General features: G+C 36.2%; 1 protein-coding gene across 1 annotated transcript in view; it reads left to right on the forward strand.

Annotated features, from left to right (window-relative positions):
* LOC117407309 (PAX3- and PAX7-binding protein 1-like) overlaps positions 1-22,994 on the forward strand; it is a 42,303-nt gene extending 19,309 nt beyond the window's left edge. Inside the window, exons 2-18 of the mRNA XM_034012168.3 lie at positions 1,418-1,549; positions 7,611-7,793; positions 7,925-8,146; positions 8,318-8,421; positions 8,938-9,155; positions 10,133-10,322; positions 10,911-11,034; positions 11,648-11,750; positions 11,985-12,100; positions 13,034-13,233; positions 13,427-13,574; positions 16,706-16,827; positions 17,684-17,760; positions 17,874-17,940; positions 21,051-21,197; positions 21,704-21,858; positions 22,524-22,994. Coding sequence (XP_033868059.3) covers positions 1,418-1,549; positions 7,611-7,793; positions 7,925-8,146; positions 8,318-8,421; positions 8,938-9,155; positions 10,133-10,322; positions 10,911-11,034; positions 11,648-11,750; positions 11,985-12,100; positions 13,034-13,233; positions 13,427-13,574; positions 16,706-16,827; positions 17,684-17,760; positions 17,874-17,940; positions 21,051-21,197; positions 21,704-21,858; positions 22,524-22,641 — 2,426 coding nt within the window. The 3' untranslated portion in view covers positions 22,642-22,994. The remainder of the gene's footprint in view (positions 1-1,417; positions 1,550-7,610; positions 7,794-7,924; positions 8,147-8,317; positions 8,422-8,937; positions 9,156-10,132; positions 10,323-10,910; positions 11,035-11,647; positions 11,751-11,984; positions 12,101-13,033; positions 13,234-13,426; positions 13,575-16,705; positions 16,828-17,683; positions 17,761-17,873; positions 17,941-21,050; positions 21,198-21,703; positions 21,859-22,523) is intronic.
* Positions 22,995-23,688: the final 694 nt, after the last annotated feature.

Here is a 23,688-nt window from a genome sequence, read left to right on the forward strand (position 1 = left end):
CATCTGGACGGTCTGTTTTTGCAAGTATGGACGGCAAACTTGAACAGCGTTTTCTAAAGAAATTCCAATTCTGTTCTATATCTGGATGCTGCTCCGTAGCATGCTGCAGTGTTAAAAGCGCAGCACGCACATAAATAGCCATTCCGAAAAAATGTCCCTGTTCATCCAGGCGGTTCTGTTTGCACCGTAAACCACAGGCAGGTGGTGAAATCCTCTTTTCACTACCATCCATTTTATAGCAAAGCAGGACTGAAATTCTTTCCTTTTCTCTTTCCAGTCACACATGCTTGCTGTTGCGGTCAGTGCAGTAAAGCCTACACTGTGTACAGGGATTAATTAGCCAAGGTACAGTACAGGGGTAATCGCTCAGTAATGAGGTGCTAAGCTTTTACTACAGTAAAGCGCTGCCTTTTTATTGAAATCTCTGAATGGCAAGGTAACAAGGTGAAAACAGCTGATTGGTGGATTAGTAAGAGCGATTACTACAGTAGAAGTGCCTTTGTTATTTAAATCTATGTGAATGGCACATAACGACATCCAAACAGCTGAGTTTTCCTGAAATATACGGCGTTTAACACGGTATAAACAATGCCTTCATTATTGAAATCAATTGGAATGCCAAACGGTATTTGCCCGATATAAATGGCTGCCCACAGTAACCCTGGACAGTGTAAGTGGTGGATACTGTACCATAAACTGAGACTTCGGGGAAGGACATTTTAGAGTTTGTTATAAACCAGTGTTATGCTTTAAAATACTTGCATTGCTGCAATTACTGCCTGTTTTTTTTCTCATTCATGATGCTATTTGGGACAGAGAATGTTCAATGCACAGCTTTGCCCCCCCCCCCTCCAGACTTTTTGTCAAATGACGCCCCTGGGTCTTAAATTTAATAGCGAAAGAAAGTTTTAGTAATTTTATTAGCCTACAGGTGTTAATGACTGTGCTCTTTTCAGTAACTTGTTTATAAAATGTATTCAAAGCCTCCTGGCTTTGTTAGAGAAGAGAGCACAGTGCCTGTGTTCTTGCGATGTGCTAAAATAAAGTTACTGAAAGTACTTGCATATTTACGTGTTTTCTAGTGGATTGATTGGGAACAAAGCTTAAACATGCTTTTGAACGATAACATTCAAGGTTCTTTACCAGAGATTAGGGACCTCAATTTGACCAATCAGGTTAAAGGAAATCTCCAATCCATGTTCTTATTTTATATGATGATACAATTGGAACACTGTGTGTTTTTATTTTTTTGTTCTTCTCAAATCAGTTCCGACATTATTGTATGAGTTGGCATGACATAACCTCCAAGTCTGTTTTGGTAACAGTAAGCTTTACTCTCCTGGTTTACCCGATAATCCACTGTATGAAGTGCGCTTATTTGTTGTTAACCCTTTTCCTTTCTGGTTCTGTTTTTTAGATGATATTGAGGTTTTCAAGGTGAAGAAATCAAACTACAATAAAAAGATAGTGAAGCAACTAAAGAAAGAATACAAGGAAGACCTGGAAAAAGCAGGCGGCTCAAAGCAGGATCCAAGTACTGCGGGTGACGGTAAGCCCTGAATGTTGCATTATATAACCTAGTCACACTAACTAAATAGTCAAGTGAAGGGCAATCGCATGGTTTCAATGCATGGTGATCACTAAGGATACGATTTTGTCACGGAGGTCACAGAAAATGTGAAAATTGTGAATCTGAACAAAAGTCAGTGAAATCTTGGAAATTAATGTAAAACACATTTGGTTAGGCACTTCCTTTATTTCCATTTTAAAATGTAGTATGTCATGCACTGAAAATACAAATATGCGAGTATCTGTAAATTGTTTGGTTTTGTATGCATGCAGCATTTACATGTAGCTATGTAGGTCAGCGAATGATATATGTATTTTGTAGCTAAGCGAGCATGTAAATGAACACAGATCGGATGGTACCGTAAAGTCTTGGTTGTGATCTTTTATATACAGCGCTTGTTAGTTAATTTTGTTTAAACAAAAAAGAGGGCTTACATCTTTTAAAAAAAATTCAATTAATACTTACATTTTATTTCTTAACTGTTTTTCAAACAATGTAGTGTACCCAAGTAGTCTGTTGAAAATAAATACTTGCTTTCTCTAAAACTAAACATTGCTAAACAAATTACTTCAGACTGCCTGTAGCCGGGTGGTAGAAAGCCCATCTGTTTTAAATGTATTGTTTGTTTATTTTTAGAACGGGGTACCCCTCCGCCCCTGTGTTTTGCATTTGTTTTGTTTTAGTTGTATTGTTGTTGTATTTGTTTGTATTATGATTTATTAGGTGTAAATATGACTGCGAAAGCCGCGTTATTGTTTATTTGTATTTATCTAAAAATGTATTGACGGCGTAGCCGATTTGTTTGTTTTATTTTTGTATTGTTTAATAGCGTGGATGGGAAGCCCCATCCACAGTAATTAAAAACCTTGTGCAGAAGGTGGCCATCTCCCGAATTAAGTGATTAATTTGTTGCTAATCGGGAGATGGTTACCTGTATATAAATCTGCACCTCTCTACCCCCGGGGTGGGGGTGTTCGGAGAAGGAGCGATAGGAGAGAGAGCGAGTACATTTAAAAACGAAACCTAAAAAAAAGGAACCGTGAAGGCTACTGCCCAACCGGACCTTAAAGGACCTGGGTTTTGTTTATCATTTTTGTGTTCGAGATTTGTTTTGTTTACCTTTTTATTTTGCTCTGTGAGCGTAGGAATTTCTGTTAAAATATTTTATTTTACTTTTGTATTTTAATAAACGGCGCACACCGCATTATTATTTTTTTTGAAACTGCAGTACTACATATTGCCTCCTCCACCGACCACAATATGTCCTGTCAATTGGAAATCATTACACAATAACTAAGCTACATTATAAAGTCAATAACCATAAAAAGAGGTCATTAATTCCAACATCTGTTGAAGAACGTTTTGGCAACACAGCAGATTATGATCAAGACAAGAGAGTTGGATTCACATTTGAGAAAAGCACTCGTAGCAAACTACAACAAAGGAAATGGCTACAGAACAGTATCAAAAGAAATATGGAACACCAAAATCCACAATCAGAGCAATAATAAAGTACCACAGAAGAAATCCAAGGTTAACAAAGAACTTAAAGAAAGATCTAGAAGCATCAGGCATAATAGTTCAGGAAAGTACTGAACACAGGCACCTGAACACAGAGAAGAGCTGAACGCATGTATACCTCACTGCAAGCCACTTCTAAAGAAAATTCATAAAACAAACTGTCTTGCATAAACCAAGAAATATGAACAGGAATCAAAGCATTCTTCAACAAAATTCTCTGGTCCAGTGAGAATAATAGAACTTTTCCTCCAAAAATGGACCACAGTATGTTTGGAGGAAAAAAGGGGAAATGCTTTCATCATGAAGAAAACCTTGTACCTACAGTTAAACGTGGAGATGGTTTGATCATGATATGGGAGTGTTTTAGCAGTTTAGGTACTGGAGACATTCATATGTGATTGAAGATTTAATTAATGCATCTACGTATCAAAACATTCTACAAAGTACAATGATGCCATCTGCTCGTAGGCTGATTGGCAGACACATCTCAATCCAACAGAAATGCTTTGGACTGATCTGAAATAAGCTGTAGCCAAGCATGGTGTATCCAATCTGTCTGAGCTAACGGAACATGCAAGACAAAATGGGCCCAAATTTCACTAACGAGATAGAATGTACTGGTCTGAAAGATGCACTAAAAGCAACAGAAAGGCATGAAATACTAATGCAGTAATGCAAACTCTTTTAACACTAGAAGCCTCACGGTGGTCATTTTGGCAGTTTTTGGTTTTAAAATGTAATTTTCTCCAGTCATTTAAAGCCCGCCGCACACAGCCCGACTCAAGCCATCCCAACTCATCTCATCTGTGTTTGCACAGATTGTGCGATCAGTTGTGTTCAGTTTTGGTTTGACGTCACAATTGAGTTTTTCCCAACTGGGTGTTGCACACTGCTAAGACTGAATTAGACGGACCACAACTAGATCCTGGTGATTACTATGTATGCAAATGTAATTAATACTGCCCTGTACACATTTTTGTATTAACTTAGCCCAACATAGCGACCCTCATATTATGCATGGCATCGTATGCTGATTAGACGGCGGAGACAGCGCCGCGATGCAACCAAAAGAAGCACTTAGCCTATTAATTAATTGACCATTTACACCGTGCAAACATTTCAGGCAGTGTTTGACTTTTTGTATAGCTTGTCTACTACACTTTAGCCTGTGGTAAATAAAATCCAAACTGTTGATTTTTTATTTGACTTGTGTGTTTTTCTTTTCTCAGCGTGTGGATCTAGGGGCTTGTGATTTGTGACCTATTGTTGGAGATTGACACACTGGTTACTTAGCGCAGTAAGAAAATATAGGCTGCCAGTAGATTGATAATAAAAAGGTAAATTGATAATTTACCTTTGATTAGTGAACACCTAAAAAAACCTATTCAAATGTGCACATTTTGAATTTTTTAATTTGGTACAGTCAATTCAAGACTAATGTATTTTTACCTGTGGAACTAAAGCTGACAATATTCGGCCATCTTGTATGACAAGTCACATGACAAGCTACGTCACTTAAAACTTCAAATCTGAAGACATCCCGACTGAAATCTACATAATCTTGAATGACTGACAGTCTATTGTTTTCAATCAGCCTTTTGAAGGCTGGTGCCTGCTTGCCAGCTGCGCTGCTTTGGTCAGTCAATTAGCATCGGGACTAGTGAAAATAAATACCAGAGACCGTGGAGTTTTACAATGAAACAGAATATGAAATTGATGTTTGGATCAGATGGCACAGAAGTATTCCGTGAAAGCTGGCTCCCGACGGTGGCCTGTTCAGGTGTTTTACAATGTATTGGGTACTTTACAAAGAATGCACGGAGCAGAATTTACCAAGGAGAGAATATATTTTACAGTTAGCACAGGAAGCATTTCGAACAGAGAGAAACTGCCAAGCGTGTACCCACAGCTGAAGCTGGCAACCTTGCTGAGAACTGCAAGAGGCACGAATGTCAGGTTGGGAAGTGCATTAAAAATAAAACTTTGAACAGCTGTGCCCTGTGCAGAAAGGCGGCGTGGAAAAGCGAATTATCTTACTCAAGGTAAAAGAATACCATTTTGTCGAAAAACAAGAAAAAAAATTAGAGGGTTTTTTTTATAACTTCTTGTGCTGTGCGCTTCTGTAAAACGTTTTCTTCTAAGTTTATCTCTGCTTTTGCACATCTGATAATAAACCGATTGCTGTTGAAAAGTTAATGTATTGCTATCATTTCAGTTTTATAAATATGTATGCTGTAAACCGATGTCTGTTCAGATGTTTATTTACTTACAGTTTCTTGTTTTGATTTGTTAAATGAATGTGTGTGTGTACATACATAGATACTTCGGTTTTTCAGATGTTTATGTAACGTACTCAATAATAACAAAACAAAAAACAAAACTTACATCCGACTCTTTCTCCGTTCGTTATACTATTTACAGTCTTTTGAATACAGCCGTCAGAAAGACTGCTGCGGGGGTTCTAGGTATGAGTGTCTCCGGTCTTTCTAGTGTTAAATACTTTAAATAGTTTAAATAAACAAAAATAAATGTTTTTAAATAATAAAAAAAAAAAATTATAAGGATTATTTAAATTACTGGAAATTGTATTTTGCTTTTTTAATTAAGTGATTTAAAATTTATTAAATGCTTGTCCTTAATCTGTTCCTTTAGAATTATGGTAAGCATAGGGTGCCAATACTTTTGTATGTGTGTGTTATGGAATGGGTATAAATTTCACTCCCTGATTAGTGTTTTTTTTTGTTTTTTTTTTCCTCACTGAGATGGGCATTTCATTTTTAAAGAGCGGAGACCATTTACAGCAGCACAAAACATCACAGGAACCTGTTTAGAGAAAGAAAAAAACAGAAACATTATAAAATCTGATGTATTTCACTTGTATTAAAACATGTATTTATTTTTTTTTTTATAAATTTAGTCGTTGCCAATTATTTTTATTATTTTCTCCCAATTTGGAATGGCCAATTATTTTACTATGCTCAGCTCACCGCTACCACCCCTGCGCTGACTCGGGGGTGGGGTGGGGTGGGGGGTGCGGCGAAGACGAACTCACACTGTCCTCCGAAGCGTGTGCCGTCAGCCGACCGCTTTTTTCACACTGCGGACTCACCATGCAGCCACCCAAGAGCTACAGCGTCAGAGGACAACGCAGCTCTCGGGCAGCTTACAGGCAAGCTCGCAGACTCCCGGACAGATTATAGGGGTCGCTGGTGCGCGGTGAGCCGAGGATACCCTGGCCGACCTAACCCTCCCTCCCCCTGGGCGATGCTCGGCCAATTGAGCGCCGGCCCCTTGGAGCTCGCGTCCTCGGTCGGCAAAGGAATAGCCTGGACTCGAACTTGCGACGTCAAGACTATAGGACGCATCCTGCACTCTACGCAAGTGCTTTTACTGGATGCGCCACTCGGGAGCCCCTGTTAAAACATGTATTTTGCCATGTGTTTTCATATATATATGGTTTTATAACATTAAATATAAATAGGGCTTCTGTTTTTCGGGTTTTATTAATTGTATTTTTCGGTGCTTATTTTGAGCTATTTTAGAATTTTATGTAAATTATTTTTTTTTTTTCCAGGGCTTTCGTTTTTTATATACTGTATGAAATTAGTGTTTTCGGTTACTTTCCAAAATGCTTGAGCGTTTTTTTTTGTGTTTTTTTTTTTTGTGTGCGTGTCAAAATGTATAGTAACTCGACAGTACTTGCAGACTTAAGTTGTACCTTCTTTCGTTTGCTGTCTTCTATAACGAAATCCCTATGGTCATGGGATTCTGGGTTTTTTGTGTGTACGCATTTTTGTACATTTCGCCACAATTCTGTTTTAAATCCTCTGTATCTTAACTGTAATACAGCTTTAAATCCTGCTAACAAGCCTCCATCCTGATTGTAATCTCTTTTTAAATCTCGCAAGTGGAGTCTCCAATAGAAATGTAAGAATGTGCTGTCACTCAGTAGTTGGGACGGGTTTAAAGTATTTAGAATGAATCAATGATTGATACAAGTCCGGAAGGCGGGACATTGCCCAGCAGCACAGGGAAATGTATTATTATTTATTTTTTTAAATGTGAAAAGGGTAAAGTCAACGTGAATAGATTAACCATTTCCACAGTTTTTACTGTGTTTTCTGGTGTTTATTGGCTATCCAACGATTGAATTTTTTTTGTATTGGGTGTTTTATCAGTTAAAACCAAAAATCAGAAGCCCTAAATATAAAGAAACGAGTGAATAAGCAGATAACGTTTTTTTTTTTTGTTGAGAAAATGTGTCCATTTATTGCTTATAAACATTTATTATGGCATTGCAGTATTACTATGTTTGCATATAATTAGTGTTTTGTATTTAGCTCTATTCTGTTCTTGTTTTGTAAAATACTGCTTTGATTATAGGGTATTCAGTGTATATATTTACTGTTTATGTACAGACATTGATGTGCACACAATAATATAAACATTTCCACTCTACAGAAGTGGAAACGTTTATATTACTCACACTTCAATTTTTTATTTATGTATTTATTTTAAGAACTTACCACAGTAATGATGTCAGTGAAGGAAGAGCCAATGACAGAAGAGAGTGTTGCAAACAGTGACAAAGGAGAAGAAGAGATGGAAGTTGATAGCAACAATGAATCAGATGTGGATCAGAAGTCAAATCCTGCAGGGGCTTTCTCAAATGCTTTGTCCTCTCTAAACACACTACGTCCAGGTATGTTTCCTGTTATGGCAGTGTAACATGGAAATAGATTTGGGATACATTTGTTACCTATACGTTTTTATATTCTACCTAGCAGCTTAAATAAGGAATACTATCTTTTTAATTATTTGTTTTATTTCTAGGTGAAATACCAGATGCTGCATTTATCCATGCTGCCAGAAAAAGAAGACAACTAGCTCGTGAGCTTGGGGACAATGTTCCTCCTGAGACCGAACCTGGTGGCAACCGGCTTGTACGGGAAGATGAAAACGATGCCAGTGATGATGAAGACGATGATGAGAAACGAAGAATAATCTTCTCTGTGAAAGAAAAGACACAGAGACAGAAAATAGCAGAAGAAATAGGTGAGGGTTTAAAGCATTCATCAAAGACATCTCAATGGTGCATATTGATCTCCTTTGTAAAGTCATAATGCCCTTTGCTAATTTATTTTTCTTCAGTGTTTTTATTGTAAAGTTACAGTGCTGTTACTATTTCAGATTTTCGATGATCATTTTGTATTTGTTTTTATACAGGAATAGAAGGGAGTGATGATGAAGCCCTTGATGCAGGGGATCAGGATGAAGAACTGAATCGATGGGAACAGGAGCAGATCAGGAAAGGAATCAGCATTCCACAGGTAGGATTTCTGGTTTATCTGACAAGAAGAATTTTCTTCTAAAGAGATCTGAGTTTAATTAACCTTGGTCTTTGTGAATCTCTCCCGTCTTTTTGGGGTATTTTTTTTTTTTTATTGACATTATACTCCTACATCTCTGGGATGTTGCAAATTCAGTATTTAAACCATATGCCTTATACAGGAGGCCAACATTGTATTCTTATATCGATCTAATAGATAGCAATTTTCTGTTGAGTTAGCTGGATATACAATATCATCTATGGCTGTATCTGGAGCTATAGCTGCTACAATTGTGTATGATGCCAAGCCAGTCAGTCAGAACTGAGAAATACGTTCTTCCTGAACTAATATGTGTTTTTAGAATACAGACATTTTCTGTTTTGTCACTGGCACTAGCTCATTAGCCCTTCAAAGTTTATGCTATGTAGCAAGCATCTGTTTTGCCGTGTAATTTGAGCATTTAAAGCCTTGTGTCTTACATTTGTCATGTTTTTTTTCTTCTCTTGTTTATTCAAGGTTCAAGCCAGTCAGCAGGCAGATGTGAATATGTACTATCAAAGTACCTATGAAGCTGCATCCTACGTGTCATCCTATGGCCTTCCTTACTCCTACAGTTCCTATGGATCAGATGTCTCCAAGCCAGTGAAATCAGAAAATTCAGTAACATATACAGCTCCCAGTAATGGCATGATGCCTATAACTACTGATTTGGTAAAGAAACGACTTAAAGACAGGTAGGGTAGACCTACTTTCTCAAAGGTTGGCAAAACCTGTCCCTCAAGAATGTTTATTCATGAAACAAATGACACATTTATGTAACAGACATGTAACAGGTGAGAGATGCTGGGTTGGTAGGAAGCCATGGGATGCACACACAAGTTCAGAACCTGGGACAAGAGATGGTGATCATAATCAGTGGGTCTTATTCCTAAAACCTTGGTGTACAATTAAAGGCATTGCATTTTTTTGCAAATAAGTGGCCAACAATAACATTACTCATCGGTATGATTTGTCTTTTCAGAAGTGGAATAGTTAGAGCTTTTCTCCAAGCTTAGAATAATACGTTTTACAAAACCAACAAGACATTCAGATTCCATGGGTAGAATTCTTAAGGGCTTTCTGAATGTATGTAACTCTTGCCTTGAATTTTGTAAGCACTTTTTTTTTCTTATTTTTTACCCAAGGCATTGGGCATTTCACTGAGCTAAAGAACACATTTAGTATTTTTGATTGCAGTAGAATTCTAATATTCTAACATACAACATAGAAACAAATAGTCAAATATTCAATTTATGGTACATAAAAATACAAAACTGGATGCAGGTACAGTATTGTAGAGCTGGTTGTGGTGCTGTTTGTTTTTACCGGTTGTGCAAGCCACAGTTTCTGCTTATGTTGTGAAATGGTGCCATGTCACCAAAAAGGGTATTATTCTGTTTGTTCATTACAATGAGGTTGGTCTGTCTGTGAAGCAGTTTTCTCTACCTCCAGTTTGTTATTGTGCATCTGTCTGTTTGGCATGGAGAATAATCTTTGTATCATAAGTCTGACCTTTAGCGGTTATGCACAAAATTAAGAAAAAAATGCATATATATATATATAAAAAATGCATATACAAATATACTTACACTCTCATTTGTTCTTCATCGTGCATTGGTCCAATTAAACTTACAGATTCTATTTGTAATATCTCTCTGTTCTTATTCATCAGGTTAGATTCAATGAAAGGAATACACAGTAGCAATCAGAAACGCTATGAACAAATTCAACAGGAGCTAGAGTCATCCACCAGCATGATAGCGAGACTGGAAGGTTCCTCCGATGGTGGTGCTGATCAGTATAAATTCTTGCAAGAAATGCGAGGGTATGTCCGAGACTTGCTTGAGTGTTTCGGTGAAAAGGTAAGGGAGAAACAGTTTTGGCACTTATTTTCCTATAAAGCAGTACTGAGGAAAATTGACAAAAGAAATCTCAGATGCCTTACATGCCTCTCTGCGTTTGCACCACCTCTTAACTTGGTGCTTTCCAATAAAACCTTTTTTTGTTTGTTTTTAAACGGAAACAAATGTACTTTGTAATATTTTTACAAGGTCTTGGTTACTGTATTTTAATAGATTCTTCTAGTAATGTACTAATTTGGTTATATATATTTTCATATAGATACATTTTTCTTTCTTTTAATTTGGCATAAGTAAGAGACTGTCTTGGTGCTTTTTTAATGATTCATAACATTCTCTGTGTAATCCGTATGATACTCGGTTAGAAAACAGCCGTCTGTTTACCGATGGAATTAGTGATCGGTAAAAAGTAATCATTTAATAAAAAAAATACTAGGTTTGAAAAATACACACTTGTACATTTCATATGATGAACCTTTAACCATTATTTCTGATTGTCAAAGTTGGAAGAACAATACTGAAAAGATTGGTGCCCAATGAAGTAGACCACCTATAAGGTTTCTGTATCACATTATGTATCATATTTTTCAGGTACCCCTGATTCATGATCTTGAATCTGCAATGCAGCAGTTACTTAGACAGAGAGCATCCCGGCTTGTCCAAAGACGACAGGATGATATTAAAGATGAATCATCGGAATTTGCAAGCCATTCAAGTCAGTCCATCTTGAAGGTTTTTATTTTTTATTGAACAGCCTTGTTTGTTTGTAACTTTTATTAAACAAAGTGCAGTTTAAGTTTGTGCCAAATGTTTCACTGTTATTTCTGATACATGCACATGGTAAGTGAAATCTGGGCTCGAACCCAGTTGGAACTTGACCAACTGCCTTTTATTTTTTTTTATTTTTTTTTAAATGAATATTTAATAATTACCTATTTTCCTATGGTGGTATATTTGTATTGTAAAACAAATATATATTACATGTTGTATCCTGCCTAGAGCTTTTTGCTTAAGTAAGTTATTTTAGATCATACATTCCTGAACTGAGACAGTAATTATTACTGGCTTAGAATGGTCCTGCATGCTTTTATTTCATTTATTAGGTGCTTCATAAGGTTGTTCAATCCCCATATCTGCTGGCATATTGTGCTGCATAAGATATAGTTCTACCCATTGGACCTGAATGATAGCGTGTTTTTAAATAAAATACTGCTTCACTATGTTAAAGAATGGTCGTGCAAAATGCGCGTGTAATATTGTCTAGAATAGTTTTGGTTGTAATCTCTTTCTTTTTTTCCCCTGGAGTAATTTGATTATATCTGTTTCAGGCAAGGCTTTAATGGCACCAAATCTTGATTCGTTTGGTCGTGACCGTGGTGTTTATCAGGAACATGCAAAACAACGAAGAATTGCAGAAAGAGAAGCTAGAAGGTATAAACATGAATTATATCAAAAGCCATTCAAACGTTATTTAGGGACCCAAGACTGGACTGGGTTAACTGGTCTTGTGTTATTTTTCCAAGGCTGCACTAGCAGTCTGCCTCTTGAGCTTGGAAGTGTTTAAATAGTTTGGGTTATTTCATTTATGCACACCAAAACCAACTTGGGAACAGTGTGTAGGTGATTGTGAAAAGTGGATCTTATTTATTTTTGTGTGTGACTTAGGACTCGACGCAGACAGGCAAGAGAACAAAATGGCAAGAGAGCAGAGCATCACGAAGGCCTATCCAGTGATGACGAGGAAACGTCTACAGATATCACAAGCTTCAACTTGGAAAAAGGTATGAACAACAAACTGCTGTTTTAACCCTTTGTGGTCAATTTTATTCAGCGCCTGTCAGTTGCGTCAGGTCCAATTCATTTTCACACTTGCTGTTTATTTTACATTTGCTGTTTAGAAGTCATTTTATTCATATTAAAACAGGTTTATGACACTGCATATCAAGAGGACATTCAGTACTGCATCTCCAGCCCTGCCCCACTCCTTGTTTGCTGTATTTATCACATATCTCTTCATTGTCGTGCATACTGATAAATAATCTAATTTTATCACCAAACTCCTCAATAATGCTATTCAAGTCATTATTTTATTACTATAACATCTCAAAAAGCTTGGCAAATGTCTGATATTCTTTGAGCGCTGGATGCGGAAGCAGCTATCTTGTTTGTTTATGTCAGTGTTATGTCTGTGGTGAAGGGACTATGTGTATTGCTCAGATGCGCCAGTTAGTTTTTTTTCGGCTTCTATCGGTCTCTCTCGGCCATTGAAAGTGTTTTCTCCGCTTTTTCCGGAGAAAAACTGACTAGGGAGCTGTGTATGACTGGAAAGGAAAAATTGTAATGTCGGACCAGGTCTGACATAGGACCACAAAGGGTTAACATTTAGAAACAACCTGATTTGAATAGAATATAAATGACTAAACATCCCTGTAAGAGGAGCGTCTGTTTGTAAATCTGACATTTCTTTAACTGTACATGTCTCCCAAAACGTTTGACATGCTCATTTCAAATGTTACGGAAACTCCTCTGGCAAAATGTAACAGTACCATTGCTGTTAACTTTGACCTGTTACCTAATGTGGTTCCAATATTGTGCCGAAGTGTTATTTTTTCTATACTATATAAAACATAACTCATTTTGATCAGTTACAGATAATGTTAAATAAGATTTTTCCCCCTGATGTCTACCATTCATCACTGAATTTGATGTTTCAGATCGAATTTTGAAAGAATCAAAAAAAGTTTTTGAGGATGTGTTGGAGGATTTTTGTTCCATTGACAGCATTAAATCCCGGTTTGAAGTGTGGAGGAAGATGTATTTAAAATGTTACCAAGATGCCTACATTGGTCTGTGCCTCCCCAAACTATTCAACCCTCTGGTACGATTGCAGCTCATCCCTTGGAATCCTTTAATGGTAAGCAAAATGTTTGTTTGTTTGTTTGTTTGTTTGTTGTTTTTTTGTAACTATTTAGTCTTTGGTTACCATATATCAATTATAAATCAATTTGCTTTATCAAACTGCCCAATTTTCCAAAATGTCTTTTAAAAAATGAAAAATAAATAATTACAAGCAGAAGAGTAACTTAAACTCAATTTATTCCCAATAGGCAGAATGCCCTGACTTTGAGTACATGCTATGGTTTGAGTCCTTGCTTTTCTATGGCTGTGAAGAGGAAAGAGAGACACAAAAAGGCGATGTAGACATTCTTCTTCTACCAGCTATAGTTGAAAGGGTAATTGTACCCAAACTTGCAGGTGAGCTTTTAAGATTTTGTATGTAATTTAAACATTCCTGTAAAGGAAGCTTGTCGAGTTTTGACCTGTGATTTAAGATGTGACTTTGGTTTCTAGATGATAAAGACCTAATGTTTGGAGATATTGGCTGCGTTCTGGATCTCTTTTGTGGATGCACTGCCTGCGTAGATCTGCGGCACACATGACTTGCCTTGCAGTGGCATCTCAAACGTTTTTCGGGGTGCTTTGTAATTTAGTTTGTCAGTTGGTTTATTATTATAGTTTATTAACATACGCTTGCCTGTTGCTTTTTCTTCTGTTAATTTAATATGTTGATGCACGTGCATCATGACATAAGTAATAAATACATTTGTATCTATTGATTCGTCTCGGGATTGGCCTTGGCATATTGTGTTTGGTGGTCAACTCTGTCTTAAAACACTTCGGCTAAGAGAACACGGCACTTGTTTCCCCGAGGAATGTTCTCTTAACCAGAGCCAATTGTATGTTAAATACACTTAAAAATAAACAGATATGTGCAGCCGAACGTTCAACATGGCTAGCTGCATCTTGCAGCTGATCCTGCAGCTTTTAAAAGTAGCTGCGAGAGCTGGGCTACAGCTGCAAACTAAAGAGATTATCTTAAAGTAACCTGACACTGGTTCGCTATTTCTTGAAATAATAAACGATGGTACAATGTTAACTTTGCATCACAATGGTAATAAACACATGCAAATTATTTATATAAAAGTGATTGACATTACAAAAAGTACTTCAAAAATGTACTTCCATAGGTATTTTACAAAAATGTCCAAATAAAAAAAAGGACTTACTGGTGAAAAAAAAAAAAAAGAATATATATATATATATATATATATATATATATATATATATATATACATACATACATACATACATACATACATACATACATACATACATACATACATACATATAATAAAATAAAAACCTGTCAAACTTACAAAATAGCTGAAAGGGTATTTTTCGCATTTGTCTTATCTGCGATCTGCAAAAGCAACTCTGTTAATGTTTACTACAATAGCACACGTGAACAATTCAAGGGTTGTATAGGAAGTGCAGCAAGCTAGTTCTGCTGACTGCTGCAAATGACGTTAGGCAGATTAAAATATCACCAGAATACAGTCGTTGTCTTAATGTTTGGTACACAGCTGCAGTCTTTGATTTTCTTACCTACATTTCTTTACCAGTGTTGTCCAGTAAAAAGGAACCCCTTCACTGCTGCATTGCTTTAAACTCTCGCCATATCAGTGAATCAGACCACATGCTTTGACACGGAGTCTTTATAGTTGGTATATTGTACAGTTTTCTGTGATTCTATAACAGAATTCCATTCCAGGGAGTGTACAGTGAACTTTAACCGTTTCATTGTCACATTGTTGAACTTCTAGATATATCAATGATACAATCTTTTTCACACATCCATTTTACTTCCTGTTTAATACACCATTTCATTTGAGTGTGCTACCTTTTGATAACTCCCATTTCTAGTTTTTAAATGACTGGTAACAGCTGTTACCTTTTTTGCAGTTTTTATTTATTTACCTACTTGGCTAAATGTTGTATTGTTTTTAAACTTTGATACATGCTTGACTGGCCCTTCATGCAGATGCACTGTAGGCTACTTGTTAGTTTCTATATTTCTGTCAGGTTTTTCCACTTCTCCCCAGCTGTGTTTTATTTTGTTATTTTTACCCACTATACAGTATCTCAATATTAGCACTTGTCAGATGCAATAGATGCACTAAGAAAACAATATAAAGTAGGATGACAACTATACCCCATAAAGTCTTACATCATCATAATTAGAGCCCTGTGTTTTTCACAAATATGAAATTGCACAAAATAAAATGAAATGCAACATATAAAATGAAAAATCATTATAAAGCTGCTTAATAATAATAATAATAATAATAATAATAATAATAATAATAATAATAATAATACTTTTTTTATATAGTGCCTTTCATAGTGGCCCACCATCACAAAGCGCTTTACAAGATACGAGACTGTATGTAGAATGACATTTTTAAATTGGGATGGTTTATACAGAAAAATACTTTTAAATAAATGCTTGCAATCGTAGTTGTCAAGGCTCAGCCGTTACCATAGACATGGTCTGAAGGGAAATGGAAGCTCTGACTAGCACTTGCGCAGATGTATAATTTTGAAGTGAGTTGTTTGGGAATTAAAATTGTGATGGAAGAGAAGACATTTGTTTCTAAAATGCCTAAACCGCGCATAACAATTAAACAACGCTGCAAAAATATGAGCATGAGGGGATATTTGTAGCTGACGGTGACAAAATAATAATGTGCAGATTTTGTAACTGTCGGCTGGAATGGGAGTCAAAGATACCGTCGTTAAGCATTAGCTGTTTATTCCTTTTAGCGAAAATATGGCTGTTTGCTTATATTTTGTATTGGTATGCTAATTCTTTGTTTTATTTCAAGCAGTTCAGACTTTGCACTGGAGCAAATGCTGTTTTGATTTTGAATGAATTTGAATGAATGAATCTGCTTTGCTTAGTGTTTAAATACTGAGAAACCCCAAGCTTCTTGTATACTGGAGCCCTGCTTCAGTGCAATGCGATTGAAATACAGTTTCTGTTGTGTTTTTTTAATGGGTAGATTGTTGTATGTGCAATTATTATGACAGCCCCACAATAGTAGGACACTGTAAATATATATGTGTATTTTATCTTTATAAAAAGAATGGGGGACTGTACGTTACCGTTACTGCCGCTAATGAGAAATTATGGTAACTAAATTATTTTTCTGTTCGAGGTCTGTTTGTCAAAATGTTAAGTGGATAATGTTTTAATAAAAAATATGTATGTTGATAAAACATGCATACTATACTATCATTGATATACATCTATTTTAGTTTTATTAATGTGTATCTGAAATAAAACAACATTTGTGAAAAATAAAATGAAGACTTTGAAAAAATAAAAATGTCACAGGGCTCTAATCATAATGCTAGTTATTCTTAGAATTGGTAATTATTCCACCAAAGCAAGATTAAAATTGACTACAGTTGTTTGTTCAGTGCCGTCATTTCCTTATACTAGTCCACAAATTGAGTGTTTTTTTTTTTTTTATATATACTAGTATTGGCAGACCAGGTATGGGATCCTTTATCTTCCAGTCAGACTACACAGCTGGTGTCCTTTATGCAGAGACTGATCAGAGGATACCCCTCTGTTATGAACGGGGAAAACAGAAACACACAGGTATTGTTGTGTGTTGTGTTTTTTTTTTTTTTTATACTTTGCAATGGCACACCAGTTTTTTGTTTTTTTTGCAGCACAGTTTCAAAAGGGAAATGCAGCTGTGCCTACACTTAATTGTATTGTTAGTGACACCTACAATAACATAGTGGTGTTTAAACAATTGTCACCTTTATCCCATAGTTGTGGATGTGCATAGATTCTCTCAAATATCAACACACTAACTGTGATGATTCTAAGGAGCTCTTTAACAGAAATCCAGATATTATTCCCATTGTCACTGGCACTGTAGTGTAATAAGAGGTGTCATCACAATTCTAAGTTTTGTTTTGAAGATAATTCCATAATGTCCCTCTCTGACTCCTCCTAGCTCCTGCACACTAAACGGTTACATAATGAAAAAATTGTTTTACTAGATGATATATAGTATGTGAATGATCGCCTATGCTTCACCTGTTTTATGCATTATATTGTTCAGTATGTAAACCTTCATTGTTTAATGCTAAAATGCTAAAGACTTTGTTCCTATATTTAATGTGAATGATATGCATAGTAATGACCATTAACATAAAAATATCCTTTTGAGTTTGAAAAATTCTTTGAGGACTAGTCTGCTATTCAAATGAAGCAGTATTAGCCAAAGCAAATCTAAAGTATTACCTCAATTATTTAAACACAGCAGACCTAAAGAGGTTAAGAAAAATAACTCCACTCAGCACAACACACCAGCTTACTGGTCATAAGTCATATAAAATGAATGTGAGACACTGAAACTATATAGCTATAGTGGGGTTGTCTTTGCAAGTTAGTACTGGAAGAGTTAATATATCCCAGTGAAATTGTGGATCATTTTTTTCAGGAGCTGTTGAAAGCAATAGTAATGCGGACGAGAAGGACATTGGATAATGATGTTTTCATGCCACTCTATCCCAAAAAGTAAGTTTTAAGTAATTATAAAAAATAAATATTATTAAAGAATGTTTTCTAGAATTGCGTCTGCTTTAGTATTCTGTGTTAAGATTCCAACAATTCTTTTTTTCCTCTTTCAGTGTCTTGGAAAACAAGAATTCTGGACCATATTTATTTTTCCAAAGGCAATTTTGGTCCTCTATTAAGGTGAGTACAGTGGGTTCCATGGAAAATGTCCCCAGTATCGCGGTAGACGCGGTACCTGATACCACAGTGCACTGCGGTTTACCAGTCGATTGCCTTGCCCTAATTTACCATGAGTTTGGATGTTCTGTAATAAATAACTTTGTACATTGTGGAATCTTAACCAACAACAGGACAGCTGATTGCAAGTTGTGTGCAGCTACAATTTCACATGGAGGTGCCACTTCTAGTCACAATACAACAAATTTAATACATCACCTCAGAGTCTCAGACAAAGCAGCTGATTTAGCCTAAGCACTAAACCGTTCAAAGCACTTTGATCATAAAGATCCCAGGGCAAAAGAGATAACTAAACTCTTAATAGAATTTATAACTCTGGATGATCAGCCGTTTTCAATTATAGAAGGCACTGGATTTTGCCGTCTCATTGAATGTCTGGAGCCTCGTTTCAAGGTGCCCAGCAGAAAGTAGTCTAGATATCCGAGACTGCTGCCAGAACTGTACAATGCTCCTTGAAAGTGATGTATTAGCTTTAAACTTTGACAGATGTTTTGCCATGTCAATGCTAAGCTTCATTGGCCAGGGGACTGATAAGAATTACAATTTACAGAAGGCAGTACTCCAGGCCCAGGAGTTTAGTGGCTCCCACACGGCGGAGGCCATTTCAGGGGCCATTGACAAGATAATTGAAGATTCAATGGACAACAATTCATGTGATTTGTCAGAGATAAATGAAGCAACATTGCAAAGGCAATACTAGACTCTGGTTTGCCAGGTTCACCTTGTGTAGCACATTATTATTATTTATTTCTTAGCAGACGCCCTTATCCAGGGCGACTTACAATTGTTACAAGATATCACATTATACATTATTTCACATTATACAGATATCACATTATTTTACATACAATTACCCATTTATATAGTTGGGTTTTTACTGGAGCAATCTAGGTAAAGTACCTTGCTCAAGGGTACAACAGCAGTGTCCCCCACTGGGGATTGAACCCACAACTCTCCGGTCAAGAGTCCAGAGCCCTAACCACTACTCCACACTGCTGCACATACCAGATGACATAACTTTAGCAAACCCAGCAAAACCCTGATCTTGATGTTTGAAGAAGTACTGGAGGAATGCACCTGCAATGTACAAATCATATAGCGATGGAATGAACAGCAGTGTTGTGCCACAGATGGCGGCTTACCTGAGTGAGCCTCCAAGAAAATCTGAAAAACTGCATTCTTGGAATAATAGCGAATGCAGTTTTCCAAATTTGTCTGAAGCTGCAAGAAAGTTCCTTTTAAGCTCCATGTAGCAGTGTTGACAGTGAACGTTTAGTTCACATGTTGTTGATGAGAAGAGGACAAAGCAGAAATGTTGCTATTTGCACAACAGTTTACATTTTGCTTTTGCACAACAGTTTACATTTTTGTTAATTTGTATTCGTGTATACAATATTTTATATCCTGTTTTGTTGTTCTGTATAGCTGTGAATGTAAGTTTGGCAAAATTTTCATTACAAATTGTGGATGAAATAAATTAAATGCTGTGACACACTAAAATGTCAGAAGAATATGCCTGTGGCCGTAAGGATTTCGTTGTTAAAGACATCAAAGGCAAGAACACTAGTGTACTGTTGAGGTACTATACATATTGTGCCAGGACAAAACGTTTAAGAAAGTTGGAAAGTAACCAAAAAAATGATCTCATACAGGACATAAAAAGCAAAAGACCCCAAAAAACTTTCAGGGTATCTACATAAAACTCAAATAGCTAAACATAAACACTGAAAAACAAAATTAATAAACATTGAAAAACAGAAGCCCTCTGTATATATAATAGAAAAAGCCAATTAGTTTAGCATTGTATAAATTTATCTATAGACTTACTACTTTACACTGCAAGTATTATATTACGCAGTTTGACAACTTCCAAATATAAGTGACTGTGATAAATGAGAATTTATCGCATGGCTTGGATAAACCCTGAGGGTGGGCATTACATTCTCATACCACACACTACCCCATTTATTGTTGCTGTTGTTGTTATTATACAAATATTCCATGAAAAATATTTAAATAGCATTTGTTTGGGCAGATATAGATTTTTCACATAGAATTGGATATTTTACTTTTGCAAATAATTGTCAATGAAATGTATTTCATAAAAAAATATAAGTGTTTGTTAATACAGTGCTGACACCATACTCCTACAGGGAGAAACTAATCTACAACAGAAATCATCCTGTTAAGGAACAACAGTATACATATACATCATATTGGTAGTAAAAAAAAAAAAAAAAAAAAAAAAAAAAACTCTGGTGCACTCTGCTGGAAAGTACTGGTCTTACACTTCAAGCTGCACCTCCCAATAACTGTGGTATGTTTGACGTGCCTCGAGGTACCGCAAGTTAACCGTGGTACCTGGGACCTTTTCCATGGAACCCACTGTATGTTTAACTCGAGTAACATTTACTTTCAACCAAAGCTGGAGTCTTCTACAGAAAACGTTAGGTTTAAGATAATATTTGCAAGGACAGGGTAAGTTTAGCTAAGCTGCATCATTTTTGACCAGTATTTCAATGTAGCCATTTATGTGGAAGAAAACACCTGAAAAAGCATGGAACCCCCTAAACCAAAGGAAATGGTATTCCTTATGAAGCACAACTCATCTTCCTAGAGCACATGAGTTTGATTGGCTCTGTCCAAAGGTTAAGTTCTGCTTAGCTTTTCATGAAGAGGATCAGAAAGAATGACAGTGATACTGTATTTATTTCTTAAACTCTTGTGGGCACCACAGAACCAGTATTTTCCTTTTTGGTATTTAAACTAAACCGCAGTAATGAAATCTATTGAATATATGAATTACATTCTCTGTACTTTTTAAAATAAATAAGTACATAAATAAAAAACAAAGTGATCCTAATCGTGAATGTTACCTTGGTGGTGAGTGAATGCACTTTGTAAATAAGAATGTAAAGCATTGTCATTTTGAGGAATTCTTTATTGTTTGACATTTGTTATAACATTGATCTGCTTTGCCCTGTATATTCTGTTCTGTGATCTTGCTAAATGTTGAAAAGGGGAATTGATTGTTTTGATTTATTTTATTGTAGCTTCTTGGAAACATTCTGCAGTGGCATGGAATACTGTCAAATACATGTCTACGAGAGCTGGCAGTGGACAGTCTGTTGAATCGGTACATTCTTTCAGCGCTGCAAAACTCAGATCCTGGGGAAGATAGCATAACAAAAAGCCAAAGTGTAAGTTATCTGTTGTACAAAGATACTTTCTGTTGAAATTATGAAAATGTTGGGGTTGTTGAGAAGCCTGCATGTTTTTCTGTATTATTGAAACACTTTTGTTTGAAGGAAACTTCTGTTTGTTTTGTTAATCTTATAAATCTGTGGTCTTGTGTGTTGGTAGCTATTCAGAAAAACAGGGTACGTCCCATGATCCTAGCAGTTTTCAGTCCCTGTGTCATATTTACAGTACTTGAGTTACTGTATTTTGCACTAGTTCTCCCAGCCAACAAATAATTGGTATCATTGTGTGACCCTGAGCAAGTCACTTAACCTCCTTGTGCTCCGTCTTTCGGGTGAGACGTAGTTGTAAGTGACTCTGCAGCTGATGCATAGTTGACACACCCTAGTCTCTGTAAGTCGCCTTGGATAAAGGCGTCTGCTAAATAAACAAATAGTAATAATAACACAGAACAGGAATATATGGCACTTTTGGTCATGAGGATAAATCTTGTGTACTTTTGCAGGTCATCGATTGTTTTCCAAAACAGTGGTTTACAAATATCAAAGGACAACAAACCATCCCCCAGTTAGAAAACTTTTGCCGGTATCTTAAGCATTTGGCCAGTACGATCTACAGGGTCAGCATTGGGGTTTCAGATGTGGAAAAACGAAACGCAAGGCAAGTATTTACATACAGGGAGAACTTTTTTTTTTGAGTCAGTGTATTGATTTATGAGGAGGCTGTGTGGGCCAGTGGGTAAAGAAAAGGGCTTATAACCAGGAGGTCCCCGGTTCAAATCCCACCTCAGCCACTGACTCATTGTGTGACCCTGAGCAAGTCACTTAACCTCCTTGTGCTCCGTCTTTCGGGTGAGACGTATTTGTAAGTGACTCTGCAGCTGATGCATAGTTCACACACCCTAGTCTCTGTAAGTTGCCTTGGATAAAGGCGTCTGCTAAATAAACTAATAATAATAATTTATATTTCTTTTCTGCATTTTGTTTTCTGCTTTTTACCTTTTTAACTATTACATTGTATGTTCCTTTTTTGATCATCTGTAATTTATTCACACAGGCATATAATCCAAGTTAAAACATGCTTTTATTTTTTGTAGAATATATTTTGAAAGGGTGGGCTGTTGCAAGATATTTTTTTTAATTAAGGACTTGGTGTGCAAAGCCAGCTCTTGGCTAAATTCTTTAGCTCACAGCTTTTCAAATAAATGAAAAAACACATTATAAATGTGTGTATTATAAATGCAGATATGTTCTTATATTTTTTCCAATATGCATGAAATGTGGTTTTTGAAGCAAATCATAACATGCATTCTCGTTCTCTCGTAGGGAACACATAAAACAGGTGGTTAGACTTCTGGGAAGTGTTTCTGCTCTGGATCATGTGGTGGCTGTTGCAAGTGAACACGGCATAAAGGATGTGAAGGCTTTACTTGAAGGCAAATAACTCGGAATGGACCCTAAAGCCTTATATCTATACTGTGTATAAATATGTGTATATATGTATAATGGATTCTTTCAAGCCATGTTGTATTGTTACATCTAGGAATCAATTGGTGCACTGTTGTGTATAACAAACAGGATTTTTGTAAACTACTGAATTCCAGTTTTCTAAATTCTTTAGGCATGCAGTAATATTCATCCTATCTGTGGAATTACATTTGTATCAACAAGCAAAGAAATATAAACCAAGTTATAAATTCACAGCTTTTTGGGGGAACAAAGTAAAGCTTCTATTTTAATTTGCTGGTGGTGTAAAAGTTTTATCAGTCTGTTTTAATAAATGTTGCTGTTTGGAAAGATTCTGTTCTCCTAGAGTTAATAAATTGTGTACCATAGCATATTTTGGTATTTTTAAGAGTTTGGTGCAGTGGATCATTTAATAGTCAAAACTCTCTTAAACATCCACTGTATGGAAGACCACCTCACAACATAGGGATCACTTGTGAATGGCCTTTGTTCCCCATGCTAAATTACCTGTATACTGTATTAGGAATGGTTATGATTTTCCCAAACCGAACTGAAACCTACATTTACATGAACTCCCTAACCGAACAATGCTGACGAAACCGAACCAAAACCACATGTTTTATACAGTGAAGAAGTTTCATCACTAAGCTGGCTGCAGTTTTGGGAGCTCATTACACACCTTTGCTGCATATAGATGGTTCATATTATCATCCATTAATTTTAATATGGTAAGATAAATCAAAAGTTAAGACCAGACTTTGATTCACAGATTTGATTCTGACAGCCCTCAGTAAGGTATAACCTCAGCTTCATACTTTAGTATTCAGATGTTTAGAGCTGTTTTCATACGCAAACGCTTGTGTGCCCTAACATCAACCTTTTGTTAAGAAAATGCATCCTAAGAAGTGGATGTGAGTGGGTGGGTTGGGGGTCTGTTGCATTTGATACATTACTTTTCTGTAGTCCTAATAAAAATAAATAAGGATGCTAAACTGACCACAACATGTTTTTAAAGTTCATACTG

Source organism: Acipenser ruthenus, chromosome 8 (assembly GCF_902713425.1).
Source record: "Acipenser ruthenus chromosome 8, fAciRut3.2 maternal haplotype, whole genome shotgun sequence".
Classification (NCBI taxonomy): domain Eukaryota; kingdom Metazoa; phylum Chordata; class Actinopteri; order Acipenseriformes; family Acipenseridae; genus Acipenser; species Acipenser ruthenus.